Raw genomic sequence first — 16,798 nt, 5'->3', positions numbered from 1 at the left:
CAATAGTTTTACTTTATTTACATTATTCAGACTTTATTTTCGTTCTGTGATTAATACAAGACTATATAGTATGGCTTCTTATTTGATTAAATAACAAAATTGTAACTGATGTCTCAAAGAACTGTAACATACAAATGTTTACTACTATTTTTTATAGGGTGTTTTTAAGTTTATTCACTATTGAAATTTCATGTAACCACTTTTATCAAACCTGTATTTGGATAATACTGTAAAATTATTTCAGAAAATAAAATAAAATTTCTACATTTAGAAGATTCCAGCACAATAACAAGAACTGTGAGAAAAAGTAGTTTCTCCGGTTGCTGTAAGAACCATTATACACATTTTATTTGTTTCCAAGATCGGAACTTTCGAGAAGAACAAAAGTTTTCTACCAATAAGACCAACCGGACTTTGTGACGCCACCGGAGTCTTTGATTGATGTCACAACACTGTTTCATCTTTCTTGTCATCTCTGCACCATAGTTTCTAATTGTGTCCAACAGGACTTGTGACGCCACCAGTCTTTGATTGATGTCACAACACTCTTTCACCTTTCTTTTCATCTCTGCACCATAGTTTCTAATTGTGTCCAACCGGACTTGTGACGCCACCAGAGTCTTTGATTGATGTCACAACACTGTTTCATCTTTCTTGTCATCTCTGCGCCATAGTTTCTAATTGTGTCCAACCGGACTTGTGACGCCACCAGTCTTTGATTGATGTCGTAACACTGTTTCACCTTTCTTTTCATCTCTGCACCATAGTTTCTAATTGTATCCAACGTAAATATCTTTTGTTGTCTTATGTAAGAAAACAAATTACAGATTTAGATTTAGAAACTTTTCCGCGCTCAAGGTCAGTGGAGTAAATAAAATAATGATATACATTAATACGTCACATTGTAAGATATTTTATTAATCTGGACGGGAAAAGTTATTTACATTAGTCGACTAGTAGGGTAAATTGATAAATTATTATACGGTATAGTGTAAACTCGACTAGTGTAAACGATTGGCCGAATCGATTAGTAACGATTAGTTCACTTAGATAACGGTCATTCGATTACGTTTCTAATATCAATTCGGCCATTTAAAAAATAGAATTTCTATAACAATTAAAACTTGGTAAATATCGTATTCACTTTGATGCGTCTCTGTGTATAAAAAAATATGTATTCATGAATTCTGAGAAAAATGTTAATGAACAAATATGTTTGAGATTTTTAGCGGATTTTTCACGGTTATGCGTCATCTAAATGTCATAGCAATTATCGTCCAAATATGACAAGATTAATTCATCATGTTTACCCTGGAAATTATATTTTTAATACCTTAATCGTTCCTGAAGAAACTTCTAGAATTTTTATACATTTTCTGCACCTATCTCGAGAGATATTTGTCGTTTGTCGCCAGAACTACGGAGCAGATTCGGTTTTGCCAAACTTTATTGAAAGTTTCAGACTTCGAGGATCGTATTTAAAAATTGAAATAATCATTCTTCCCGTATATGGGCGGTAATTCGTCCAGTGTTCAGAAAATTTTTCTTTTCAAATTTAGACATCAAACAACAGTGTAAGAAGCGTTTTCGCAAAAGACAAAAAATAAGTATCTCTATGTCTCATAGAATACACATTAAAATATTTCAAATCTGAGCAGATTCCAAACAAATTTGCATTTTTAACACAAGAAATTATTAATTTTTCAATTATGCCGAGCTTACTTTATGTAAACCAGGTTTTAGCGTTTTTTAACTAATAACTAGATGTAAGTTCGAGCCTGTCACTGGCCACCGCTCACGTATTCCATGTCTTATATGCCCTTAATTGGATACTGCTGGAACGAAAGAGGAACAAGAATAAAAAAACGGAAATAGGAAAAACCGACCACGATTATGAGCCAGTATACTGTCAATCATCCTAATTATTGAAAAATTGTAAAAATATGTCTTCCAAAAACTACACGTTTACAATTATAAGCCGTAGAAGTTGGCAACATTTCTTTTTTTTTATATAATAAATACAAGTTTTAAAAATATTTGATATTATTCCAAACCTTACTTTATTATTGTTAAAAGATCATTAACGGTATTACGTTATGCAAATGATTAACTGTATACAACTGTACGAATTACATAAATATACTGAACGTAGTCAAATGCATATAAATCTTATCTTTATCGACCTTTTAAAAAGGATTTTCGAAACCTAAGATAAGGAAATAACATGTTTTGTTGTGTTTAGTGTTTCCATGGCATCACACTAGTGGTCATTCCAGTAATTCAGCAATACCTCAATATGATCCTTATCTTATCGGTAAGTGATTATACACTATCACAAATCCTTACTCCGAGTCACAGACGACAAAAAACTAAGTTACTTTCTTAAAAACTGACTCGACGTCTTCCTAGAAAATTATAACTGAATCGTAAATGTTTATCTCATACAGTGCAATCTGAAGGTTTTTAAATTAAATTGTATAAATTATTTCAACTGTGGTCTTCTTGGTAACAAAAACTCTGTTAATCTGCATTGACGATTAGTATATTTTACTGCCTTGATGAAATTTTGTGACTAGACTACCTCGTTTGGGTCAATAGTAAACAAAATTATGTTTATAACTAAAGGCTCACGTGTAAGACAACACAAACTTTTTTCCACAATCATTGTACATCTTACTGTTGCATACGAGTACATTTGAAGTAAAATAAAGAACATTTATTCATTTTTAAACATGTTATTGAAAAACAACAAATTTTAGTAATAAAATTGTATACATGCATAACATTTGGATTTAGCTTTAAAAATTTATTATTTAACGAGGAATCTTCCCTCTTTGTATTCATAGGGATAGCCTTAGTCTCCTATTAGTACAATTAATAATACTATAGAAATGTATTTGTTTCAAATTTTACATCTAAAGTTAGATGTATTTGTTTGTTGAAAAAATCCAAATTTGAAAATTAAATCTACTTTTTTAGATTTTGCAGTCATTGCAAACAATGATCTGGTTACTTTCTTGCTTACAGACTTTTCTTAGGCAGTTCGTGCAATTTCTAGAATGATTCTGATTTTTAGTTTTGAGACATAAGAAGTAGACTTGAGGTTTCAGCATGGCGCAAAGCATTTAAGGACTTAAGCCAAATAGAGTTCGAAACGTTGCCCAGGATATTGTTAGTTTCATTATATCTTTGAATCCTAAATCTCATGGTTTGTGTACGATTCTGTGTACTAATTTGTACCAAACAGTTGCAATGTGGTTGTAAATTGGTATCACTAAAAAATAGCGTCACATTCTATTTTTGTTTTAAATTATAGTACAAAAATTTATTAATATTCATAGCGTCCCAGATCTCTCTACCAATCTTTTCGTGTATTGACGTTTTATTAAAGATAAATCAAACCATCACATCCGAAAAACATATTAACACCAAAACAGCCGTTGTTTTGTTTTCTTTCACTTGACTATACTTAATTTTAGAATGGTTTGTTGCCAGAAAAAAAAAGAAAAAATAGTTTTATGTTCAAAATAGTGACTATAAAAAATTTTGTATAATACAATATTACAGTCACCATATTTTATTTAAGCAATTCAATTAAAAATCCAAAGGTGCCAAGTTTAAGATAATCCGTTGATAAAGAAGGGAGATAATTAGCGTTTACAAAGCCAAAGTACTGAACAATATTAAGTGTCATTATGTGACAACACCGCTTGTGACCAGAACAATCCGTTGTTTTAATTTGTTGCTCTAATAAGCTGATTATAACATCATTACCGTTGAATTGTGATAGTAATATCATTATCAATTGTAGTATTTAGGTTTTTCGACTAAAAAATATTGAAATAATAACAAATACTGCAAAAATAAATATTTTGTCTAGGTTGTTGACCACCTTGGTACGCCATTTCATTTAAATACGGCGGTCATTCAAATTTGAAATAAATAATTTCGTTATCGATGACAAAAACACAAAAAGGAATACATACTTGTATAACATCTCATATGCTTTTCACAAATTATTTTTCGAATATATATTGAGTCCATATAAATCCCAATAGTTCAGGCGTCACAAAATCTACGTACTTCTTTCTACCTTAGGAACAATGAATAATGTGAAATCCTCAACAAGCAATCCCATTTATTTCACATTTATCTGTTAAACGTTAACAAATTGGCTGTTAAACGATAAGATAAAAGCCACATATCTTAATCCGTGTAAGCTGTTTGAGCCACTTCTCGTCCGGATTAAGATCACGTGCACTTCTTGATCTGTTGAGAGATTGTTTTGTGTCTCTGAGTACAATCTATTTTCTAGACACACTAGAATGTGTCTCTTTCGTCCTGTTTGAATTATAAGATAATTGGTGGAATATCTAAACCTTGTTGGGTTTTCTACACATAACGTAGCTATATGGTGGGAAGGGTTAATTCAATGTGGATGTTTGGTTCCGCTCCAGTTCAACTTCCTTATTGCAAAATTTGGGATTTGACAAGATCAGAGACTTGACTCCTGCAATCTGGAGTCATGTTTGTCTGAAGAGATCTAAAAAAAAGTCGACGGCGAAAAAGCCCAAAATGTGTGGACATCAAAGACACCTTGACCACAAATGTAGTGTAATCTAGGTGAAGAGGTATTCTCATTGCCTCATCAGGTGCACAGTTGCGATTTTTAGACACGATCTCTCAGCACAGTGGAAACCGAATTTCCCGCAAGTAAAATAACTATGGTGGGAAAGGTTTGATTCAACGTGAATGTTGAGTTAATCTCCAGTTCACCTTCCTCTTATTGCAGCATCTGGAGTTGGTCAGAATATTGTGGTCTAGGTGTCTCTGATATCGAAAAGATTTTATTAGTACATTTTGAGCTTCTTCGTTGCTAACTTATTTGGATCTCCTCATACAGACATGATTGCAGAATGCAGGAGTCAAGTTTGCGCCATCTCTTCAGACAGACATAACTGCAGAGTGCAGGAGTCAAGATTGCGCCATCTCTTCAGACAGACATAACTGCAGAGTGTAGGAGTCAAGTTTGCGCCATCTCTTCAGACAGACATAACTGCAGAGTGTAGGAGTCAAGTTTGCGCCATCTCTTCAGACAGACATAACTGCAGAGTGCAGGAGTCAAGATTGCGCCATCTCTTCAGACAGACATAACTGCAGAGTGCAGGAGTCAAGATTGCGCCATCTCTTCAGACAGACATAACTGCAGAGTGTAGGAGTCAAGTTTGCGCCATCTCTTCAGACAGACATAACTGCAGAGTGCAGGAGTCAAGTTTGCGCCATCTCTTCAGACAGACATAACTGCAGAGTGCAGGAGTCAAGATTGCGCCATCTCTTCAGACAGACATAACTGCAGAGTGTAGGAGTCAAGTTTGCGCCATCTCTTCAGACAGACATAACTGCAGAGTGTAGGAGTCAAGTTTGCGCCATCTCTTCAGACAGACATACTCGTAACTGCAGAGTGCAGAGTGCAGGAGTCAAGTCTGCGCCATCTCTTCAGACAGACATAACTGCAGAGTGTAGGAGTCAAGTTTGCGCCATCTCTTCAGACAGACATAACTGCAGAGTGCAGGAGTCAAGTTTGCGCCATCTCTTCAGACAGACATAACTGCAGAGTGCAGGAGTCAAGTTTGCGCCATCTCTTTAGACAGACATAACTGCAGAGTGCAGGAGTCAAGTCTGCGCCATCTCTTCAGATAGGCATAACTGCAGAGTGCAGGAGTCAAGTCTGTGACCTTGTCAGATCTCAGATGCTGCAATAAGAAGAAGGTGGACTAGAGATTACCTCAACATTCACATTGTTGGGTTATAAAACCTCAATATTAGCTCCTCACCGTTAATCTTTGTGACCGGTGACTCGTACTGAATGGCCTGCAGGGCAGAGGTGGTCTCCTCGCTGAGTGTTCCGGGAGGTAGCAGGCTGAGCGTTGCTGCTGGGGTAGCGTTGGACAGGACCAGTCTGGCGTCGACCTCAATCCCACTAGAGGTCACGACCCCTACCGCTGCCCCCGAACTGTCTGTCTTTATCGCGGTCACCATCTGAGAACCAGAGCAATGAGTGGCAATACACAATGTGGGCATCAGGTCTAGTCTAGATTGCAGCTGCCGTCTGGTACACCCTTCATACGTACTGGAAACCTCATGCACCGTGGAGTGCATTCATGTTTCTAAGGCCAGATGATGAGAGGAGAGAGTGTTTTAGTATAACAGGAATGAATAAAAAGCAACTTAACTATTATGTACACCGATTCTCATACCTCCTTCATTTTATAAATGCACATAATCACTTGTACATGAAATGAAACAAAACCAATAGTGCAATATATAGAGCAAATATTTTACAAAATATGGCACACTGACAAAGAATTTTGTAAAGAACAATCTTTTTCAATTTCCTAATGTAAGCACACTTAAAAACAACTCTTTGCAATAATTTTTTGCAAATTGTGAAAATGCAGGAAAATTTTAAAGTTCTTTTAGGAAAGTAACGTGATTTTGTGGTAAAAAAAGCATTGATTGTTAAGTTAACCATTTATAAATTTTTTGTTAACTATACATAAAACATTACATTTTTGATGTATTATTATTAGAATTACAAGCCTAATTGTATGAAAATAGGCTTTTTATAATAGACGCACATTACAGTATTATTCGTAATCTAATATAATTTGTAATAAACGAATATTTTCTGTTGTACTTTATCCAAACATTAAAGTTAATTACTTTTTAACTTTCGAAGTAGATATTTTAAATAAATAATTTTGTAAAGCTTACTACAAAAATTATCTTAGTATGCATTCAATTAATATTGTTGGAATGGGATTAAAATAGTGAATAAAAATATATATTTTTAATTTAAAAATAGATATAAATCGAGTGCGTTTGTACACTAAATTTGATACTAATAGTTTAGTTCGGTCATCTGAGATGTTAAACATACATTCTCGTATGCATGAAAGCGCGAGTACTAAATATACGAGAATAGAAATATTGTTATATTATGGTAATATCAAAACAGATGCTGTACTTCCACTTAATTCAACGTGCGTCTTTCTATAACTATACTTTCTCCGATTATAATAAAATTATCTTGAGTTTTTCCCTTAATAATAATATTAAACCTTCTGCATTTTGAACGATTTTATTTTTAATCGTAGCATTATGGGAGATGTATAATTAAAAAAATCTAATTAATACACATAAACACAAACTATTTTGAGTTGTTTTGTTAAGTATAAACTTTTTCAATATTTAACGATTATGAGTAAAACAAAGTTTGATATTTTATCTCAATAATCTATAAGAAATTAATAAAACTGAATAGCTTTTGGATGCGTATTAAATACCTCCTATAATTTTACGACTAAAAATAAAATTATAAATTGGTAATTATAAACTAAAAGTTTCTTTTGTATAATATGTACATGTTATATTTCTTAAAATGCAATTAAAAACTACAACATTTTCAAAATCGACATTTTATTTTTTTAATTTAACGTAATATAATATACTATTTTAAAATAAATAGGGAATTTCGATAAAAGTTAAATAAGTTACATTGCCGGAATTTGAGTATTTTTTATAAAACATATCGTCGTAACATTAGAAATTATACTTTATGGAAACTAGACTGGCTCAAATAAGATGAACAGTACACATTAAAACAATCAAAGACAATGTTAAATAACACGGAAAAATCTGAAAAAACTTCTACATTAACCGATAATACAACGCGATTTTATGTAAATTAGATGCTAAGAAAGGAATCGAAGACTTCTCCGCCGTGACAGAAAGTAACAATGCGTCTACCCCGATATCTACGACTAAAACTAAGCCCTGGCTACAGATCCTCCTTCACCTGCTTCTATTTCTGGCCAAAGTCCTTATCTTGTTGTTTCCTTATCTCTTTATTCTGCCCATTTCACTGGCTACAACGCAGAAAACTCTATATTTTAATATAGAAACTATTTCACCTGAAAGTTAAATGTAATGCACGTGATTCTTTTATATTGCTAGTTAGCTGAGCGTTAGCAAACCGTGACCGACCACGAGAGGATTCCCTAAAGGCAAGTAAAGTTTTATCTATGTCCATCTGTCTTCTGAAGACCAACTTGAAATTGGCATGAAGCTTCATTCATTTCTATATAGGCAGCACTGAGTTCGATGATGGTGCATGTCTCCGAATGGAACTTCAGATGATATTTTTACATTCGTCTTATAGGTAGCCATGATGGAAACGAGAAAATAGAAAGATAAATATATTTGCAAAAAACTGAGTACAACCGTATGAGAGCTTAACATGTTACATTTGTATTCATTGAATAAAAAAAGAATACAGAGTGGATTTTAATAAAGGATTTGCGCATTAAGCAGTAATCTTTTCATTAAATTGTATGTTTTTGAACTTTTATAAATTTTATTTACATAATTTTAATTTCTGTTTTTGACTTGCCTTAAAATATTTAATTTATAGCGTTTTAGCTGTTTTCTGTAATCTTTCTTATAGTGTGTGTGTTGCAATGTATGTTATTGTTATTTAGTTGATAAGTCGTTATTAGGCATATACCATTTGTCGCAAGTTACTCTGAAAAACAGTTATGTACTGAGAAACGCTTAGGAAATAAAGGCATTTTTATTTTTTTATTAAACCAAGCCGACGACTAGATTCGATTTCAGCGCACTCTTGAGTTGTACCATAGAACCCCTCCGGAACATTTATTATTTAAACACTGCTATGAAATAAACTTAATGAACAACAATTGTAATGCATCATGTGACAAGATATCTTCAAAAATATTTCGTGTGTATAATTTCTACATAGACAAGAATGAGTTCTATGATGGTGTATGTCTGACTATGAAGTTTGACTGAGCATTATCAGCTTATAACTCAGCAGGCTGCCACAATTTCTCTGTTATCTGCAGGTGGTTGTAACCGTTTTTTTTTTTCTGGCTGCTCTACTGTCCGCAGGACATCTAGAGAAAGACGTGATATGAACTTGAAACTTTGCAATTTAGCAATGCCTGCTACGGGACACGGGGTGTGGCGTAACATACCTTGTATTAAAAGGCTGATTTCGCAACAAGTGGAAATGTATTAAACTAATCTGAAGGTGATTCATAACTACAACTAATACTTTAGCGTTTACCTTTGCGTTCGGTGAAATTCTTCACCTGTGTTCAAACATACCTGAAGCTTCTTTGTTTAAAGTTTGTAACTGACGATGGAAGGTCTGAAAAGATAATAGCATTTCGGATATTTACCATCGTAATAATAGATTGTATTTGGCAAATATAAAAATCCTATTATATCTGAAGCGTTATTTTTTGTTGCTTTACTTAAACAAACAGGTATGATGAAGTTGTATTGTAGGATTATGTTTATTATAGCTGAAGCGTTATTTGTTGTTGCTTTACTCAAACAGGTATATGTAAGTGGTATAGGACTGTGTTTATTATGGTTGATGCGTTATTTATTGTTGCTTTACTCAAACAGGTGTGTGGAAGTGGTATAGGATTGTGTTTACTATAGCTGAAGCGTTATTTTTTGTTGCTTTACTTAAACAAACAGGTATGCTGAAGTGGTATTGTAGGATTATGTTTATTATAGCTGAAGCGTTATTTGTTGTTGCTTTACTCAAACAGTGGTATGTGGAAGTGGTATAGGACTGTGTTTACTATGGTTGATGCGTTATTTTTTGTTGCTTTACTTAAACAAACAGGTTATGCTGGAAGTGGTATTGTAGGATTATGTTTATTATAGCTTGAAGCGTTATTTATTGTTGCTTTACTCAAACAGGTATGTGGAAGTGGTATAGGACTGTGTTTATTATGGTTGATGCGTTATTTATTGTTGCTTTACTCAAACAGGTGTGTGGAAGGGGTATAGGATTGTGTTTACTATAGCTGAAGCGTTATTTTTTGTTGCTTTACTTAAACAGGTATGCTTAAGTGGTATTATATAGGATATCTTCAAACTTTATACTCTCATCTCAGATTGTTACGATATTTCAAACCCAAAATTGCATACCAAAGGGAGTGAAAAGCAACCACGAAATACGGGTTGCCTTGCGAAGCGGGCAGTAGTCTCTGCTATACACCAATAAACTGCACCGAGGAGTCCAGTTTAGTACCATCCATAAAGGCAGAACTATCATAAATTGGACAAACGCTGGGACCATTTTAAAGGCATACAAATGTTCATACAGTAAACCCAGATTTGATATACGAGCGCAGCGAAATAACAATAACCTGGTGAATGTGTCACATCTCGACGCTGCGGGACGGTCAGAAGCACAATTAACCCAATCCATTGTGAGCATTTAACAATGGGGCGCACAATTAATTGTGGCACTTCGCAACAATTTACCTGGTGAAATACTACACGGATACCCACTCACATGGACTGTCATTGTTCTGGATGTTCCATAAGTTTTATTTGTCTACACGCTAGCAATTAATACAGTAGATTTCCAACGATTTGAAAGGAAATAATGCCAACTACATAAACTGTTACAGAAAGGATAAGGGTAGTTACAGCAAAGAAAAGGAACGGTAAGAACTGCTCTGGTACTAATAATTACTATTTCATTCATTAAACTTCCACACGCGTGAATGAATGAATCAGCTACTTGTTTTATCACGTGATTGTTAGACCATTACAACACTTCTCAGACTTGATCTGCGTCAATAAATATAAATACGACTTTACACAATACACCTTAACCACAATCTGCTTTAGCCACAACGCAGTCACCACCTTACACAACACACCTTAGCCACAATCTACTTTAGCCACAACGCCACAACATAGTCACCACCTTACACAATACATCTTAGCCACAAGCTACATTAGCCACATTATAGCAACAACTTTACAAAATACGTCTTAGCCGCAAGCTACTTTAGCCACACTATAGCCACCTCTTTACACAATACATCTCAGCCACAAGGTACCTTAGCAACTATATAGTCACAACTGTATACAGTACATCTTAGTCACAAGCCACCATAGCCACAACATAGCCACGACTTTGCACAATACATCTTAGCCACAAGCTACATTAGCCATAACATAGCCACCACTTCACACAATATAACTTAGCCACAAACTACTTCAGCCACATCATAACCACCACTTTACACAATACATCTTAGCAACAAGCTATATTAGCCATAACATAGCCACAACTTTACACAATACATCTTAGTCACAAGCTACATTAGCTACAGGCTATATTAGTTATAACATAGACATCACTTTACACTATACACCTTAGCCACAAGCTGTCTTAGCCATAACATAGCCACTACCTTATACAATATACCTTAGCATATACCTTACACAATACACCTTAGCCACAAGCTATTTAGCTTATTAGTCATAACATAGCCACCACCTACCACCTTACATAATACTATCTCTTATAGCCACTAAGCTACTTAGCCACCACAAGCTACTTTAGCTACAAGCTACATTAGCTACGTCTTAGCCACAAACTAACATATAACATACATCTTAGCAACAAGCTATATTAGCCATAACATAGCCACAACTTTACACAATACATCTTAGCTACATTAGCTACCTTAGTCTATACACCTTAGCCACAAGCTGTCTTAGCCATAACATAGCCACTACCTTATACAATATACCTTAGCCACAAGCTATCTTAGCATAACATAACCACCACCTTACACAATACACCTTAGCCACAAGCTACTTTAGCTACAAGCTATATTAGTCATAACATAGCCACCACCTTATACAATACACCTTAGCTACAAGCTACCTTAGTCACAAGCTATCTTAGCCATATAAGACAATAACATTAGCCACAAGCTATCTTAGCATAATATACACCTTAGCCACAAGCTACTTTAGCTACAAGCTACATTAGCCAAAATATAGTCACCTCTTTACACAATACGTCTTAGCCACAAACTACTTCAGCCACAATATAACCACCACTTTACACAATACATCTTAGTCACAAGCTATCTTAGCCATAACATAGCCACAACTTTACACAATACACCTTAGCTACAAGCTATATTAGTCACAAGGCTATATTAGTTATAACATAGACATCACTTATACACTATACACCTTAGCCACAAGCTGTCTTAGCCATAACATAGCCACTACCTTATACAATATACCTTAGCCACAAGCTATCTTAGCATAACATAACCACCACCTTACATAATACTCCTTAGCCACAAGCTACTTTAGCTACAAGCTATATTAGTCATAACATAGCCACCACCTTATACAATACACCTTAGCTACAAGCTACCTTAGTCACAAGCTATCTTAGCCATAACATATAGCCACCCACCACCTAAGACAATACACCTTAGCCACAAGCTATCTTAGCATAATATAACCACCACCTTATACATAGTACACCTTAGCCACAAGCTACTTTAGTCACAAGCTATCTTAGCCATAACATAGCCACTACCTTATACAATATACCTTAGCCACAAGCTATCTTAGCATAACATAACCACCACCTTACATAATACTCCTTAGCCACAAGCTACTTTAGCTACAAGCTATATTAGTCATAACATAGCCACCACCTTATACAATACACCTTAGCTACAAGCTACCTTAGTCACAAGCTATCTTAGCCATAATATAGCCACCACCTAAGACAATACACCTTAGCCACAAGCTATCTTAGCATAATATAACCACCACCTTACATAGTACACCTTAGCCACAAGCTACTTTAGCTACAAGCTACATTAGCCAAAATATAGTCACCTCTTTACACAATACGTCTTAGCCACAAACTACTTCAGCCACAATATAACCACCACTTTACACAATACATCTTAGCAACAAGCTATATTAGCCATAACATAGCCACCACATTACACAATACACCTTAACCACAAGCTATGCCCAACATCCGACTTCCAAATAGCTGTGTTACAGGAACTCGGGATGGAATTTCGATAATTCGATACCGACAGTTGTGCCTCACGACCTATTGTTATGAAGATCCAATATAAATATAACTAGTAATATGCTATCAGTCCTAGTTCACGTTTGGAGCCATTAAAAATTCTAATATAAATACTGTCTAAAATACCATAAACAGATTTATAAAGCTATATAAAATAAATGCTCTTACGATTTTTTCGGAGCATCAAAAAATTAATGAAACGTGTGTATATAATACAACAAAAATTAATCTCAATCAGAAAAAGGTTTCAGAATCACTCGAAAATCTATAAAATGCATTGTTAAAGTACAAAAATAAATCTAAGAAACAGTCTCAACTTCATTTTAGTTGCATGTTGATTGTACTCTTTCTTTAAAATATCTTAATTGCATTAATAGCAATTTATTTTTCACGTTCCATTTATCAGGAATGAGTTCGTCTTCTTAGTAAAATAATTTTTTTTATTTTAGAATTGCTTTGCCATTAAATTTTTATAAGTTTATAAATCTTTTAAGACTTTTAAGGTTTTAGGACGAATTTACTTGAATTGAACGATTTTCAACTTTTGATTGCTGACTTTTAAATTTTTTTTTTAAATATTATTACTATTTAGAGATATTTTCATTCTTTTATTTTAAGAAAGATTAAGAAGAGATTTGGTGTTCATTTTTATAGATTTATTTTTGTATTTTAACGACAAATTTTATACATTTTCGAATGTTTATCAAACCCTATTCTTTTTTATTTTAATACTAATTTTGGTACATATTATACATACATATATATATATATATATATATATATATATATATATATATATATATATATATATATATATATATATATATATATATATATATAATATATATATATATATTATATATATATATATATATATATATATATATAATAATATATATATATATATATATAATTACATATATTATATGATTTTATTGATCTGTTTATAATATTTTAGACAGTATTTATATTTCAATTTTGAATGACTGAAAGTGGGCTAGGACTGACAATAAACAAGTACTATCTACTCATATATGTATGTACGATTATATTTGTTCTTATATGTGTTCCTTTGATAATATATTGTTAGACAAAACTTATAGAATTAATTTCGTTGTTATGTAAGATGTTATATAACTGAACGGATGTTAATTTTAAGAACGTAAGTCAAAAATAAAAGATTTTGGAAAATGAAACTGTATAAAGCTTTTGCTACTGTAAAGTTCTTTAAAGACAAATTAGTCTTTTTGTATGTGTGTTTATATACAGAATTTGTTTGTTGTGTGCAAAAGCTTTATACAGTTTTTTGATTTTCCAAAATATTTTATTTTTTGACTTACGTCCTTAAAATTAACATCCGTTCAGTTATATAACATCTTACATAACAACGAAATTAATTCTATAAGTTTTTGTCTAACAATATATTATCAAAGGAACACATATAAGAACAAATATAATCGTACATACATATATGAGTAGATAGTACTTGTTTATTGTCAGTCCTAGCCCACTTTATATATATATATATATATATATATATATATATATATATATAAAACAAACCCTTACATGTTTTGGTATCTGCCGCTATAAAAAGTCATTGTAATAAAAGTATAAGCCAACTAACAAAATAAAAACAGTTAACAAATATATAAATATATATGTAAGATAAATGTACCAATACACGAAAATTAAGAACACATTATTGAAAGTTAAGATTTATAAACATTTATCAACAGAAAAGATTTAGATAATTTATTTAACATATTACTCTGTTTTCATAATTAATTGTGGAGTCAATATTGACAATTTAAATACGAGTAGATATCCATAAAAACATTCCAAGCATATAAATAATGTATGAATAAAATATAATGTTAATACCTAATGAATCATTTCATCTTTAATTCAAACCAAATGGTACATTGGATTTTAATATTAACTGATGTACCAGTTGTAAATTTCTAAATCAATTTTATAAATACCTTTAAGTGGATTTTTTACATTTTGTTGAAGGCCTAAAGCAGGTTTGGGAATAAATATTTCGTCCTGATAAGTTTTGAATTGTTATACTACTAATAAACGAATTGGCGATTTAATAATTTTGCAAGGATTACAATTTTTGTTTTTAGAGAGTTAATACTTAAAATTCTTCTTTCTTTCTTTTGTACATTTTTAATTTTATTATGTTGAAATCTTGTTTTATAACGTCAAATGGGAAAAATGTGACGTTCTATTTAAAAAAAGAAGTTTCTACGCGGTTTGTATATGAACACTTATGCATTTCTACAACTTGACTGAATATGTATATTTTTGAACTATACAGCGTTTTAATATTTTACTACCATGCTTTAATGTTTTAAATATTAATAAAAAAACTACTTCCTAACTTAGTTCCACGCTGGGATTTAGGTTCCGTTGTTTTTTGACTCAATGGAGTCAATCCCAATGCACGTGTCTTATCTTCAGCACGAGGTAGACAATGTTTACGTGAGTAATCAGCTGCCGCGAGTTGTTTTCGCTCGGTTCGAGTGGCATGTCAAGGTGATAAGATAGCGGCCCGTGCGATAAGCTAAGCCTCGATCATCCACACCGATCGCTGTTGCTGCAGTCCCGAAGTGCCTTTTTGTTTGCAGCGAGCGGCTCTAGATTACACAGAGTACTCGACTGTTGTAACGTTTTCCTCATTGTGTAACCCCGGTACATTGAATTGTCTTCCTTCTAACACTAGCAGGTTTGTGACGTTTCAAATCTTTCCTCTTCTTGTTTTTTGCGGTGATTGCCGTCCGGGATTTCCGTCATTTATTGGGCTAACTGGAAATGTCGGAAATCAAGGTGTTCTACAACAAGTGCAAGGAGTTGTTCACTTCTAACCGTTCCAACAGCATGCCCACCCCGACCGTGGAGGAGGATGATGTGGATGCCAGAGACCCTGAAGAGACCCGGAGGACACTCCGTCGTTCAAAATCTGGCAGAGTGAAGGCGAAGACGAGAACAAGATCCATGGTGTCCACCTTCGACTTCAGTCTCTGCGAGGAAAACGGATTTGAACACAACGAAATGGACGCTAGGAAGGAAAGGATCGATTCGGAATTTATGAAGAGAAGGATAGAGAAGACTTGGCCAGGATTGCAAGAAGAAGATGATAGAAAGAATAGTTCAGATAGGAGATCTGAAGATAAGTAGCACCGTGTTTTAATATTTGTGTTACGTATTGTATAACTTAAGAGACTGACGTTCGTAATATTTAAAAATAGATGTTCCTTATATCAAAATACATAGCTTATGATCTAAAACACTGATGTGATATGTGAAAACCAAAATATCAAGATTTGTATTAAAAGTTATTTTTATATAAAATGTAAATTTCAAGTCTTGATTTATACCTCAACATTACAACTTAATATTTTATCGGTAAAATTCAATGTTTGATATTTTATTGGCAAATTCGTGTTTTCTTACTTGCATATTTCGACTTCGATTACAGATTATATATTGATACGAAAATTGTTTGTTTCCAGTGATGAGAAAACTATACTTATCATTCAAACGCAAATAGGATTTACCAGATAAAATAAAAATGGTAAGGACAATGGCCCATATTTGGTCATACTAAGTGACTTCTATTGGTGGGACAAAGATCAACGCAACCCTTGAACGAGCTATTGACTTCATTTCGAGTTCCAACGATTTTAACCATTTTCACGTGGTATATTTGAGTCAATGAAAGATTCATTCATATTATCATATTATGCCAAATGAGAATCTTGAAGCAACTTTTTGAATCAATACGAGTATAAGCTGAACGTTTTAAAGGCC

The 16,798-nt window shown here is 33.3% G+C and overlaps 1 protein-coding gene across 1 annotated transcript in view; it reads right to left on the bottom strand.

Moving 5' to 3' along the window:
• Positions 1–16,798, bottom strand: part of LOC124359022 (pyridine nucleotide-disulfide oxidoreductase domain-containing protein 2-like) — a 186,177-nt gene that overhangs the window by 33,813 nt on the left and 135,566 nt on the right. Inside the window, exon 7 of the mRNA XM_046811369.1 lies at positions 5,835–6,039. Within this exon, the coding sequence (XP_046667325.1) occupies positions 5,835–6,039 (205 nt within the window). The remainder of the gene's footprint in view (positions 1–5,834; positions 6,040–16,798) is intronic.

Source organism: Homalodisca vitripennis, chromosome 4, assembly GCF_021130785.1.
Source record: "Homalodisca vitripennis isolate AUS2020 chromosome 4, UT_GWSS_2.1, whole genome shotgun sequence".
NCBI classification, from domain to species: Eukaryota; Metazoa; Arthropoda; class Insecta; order Hemiptera; family Cicadellidae; genus Homalodisca; species Homalodisca vitripennis.
Note: the sequence above shows the minus strand (reverse complement) of the source record. Positions and strands in the feature narration are given on the sequence as shown.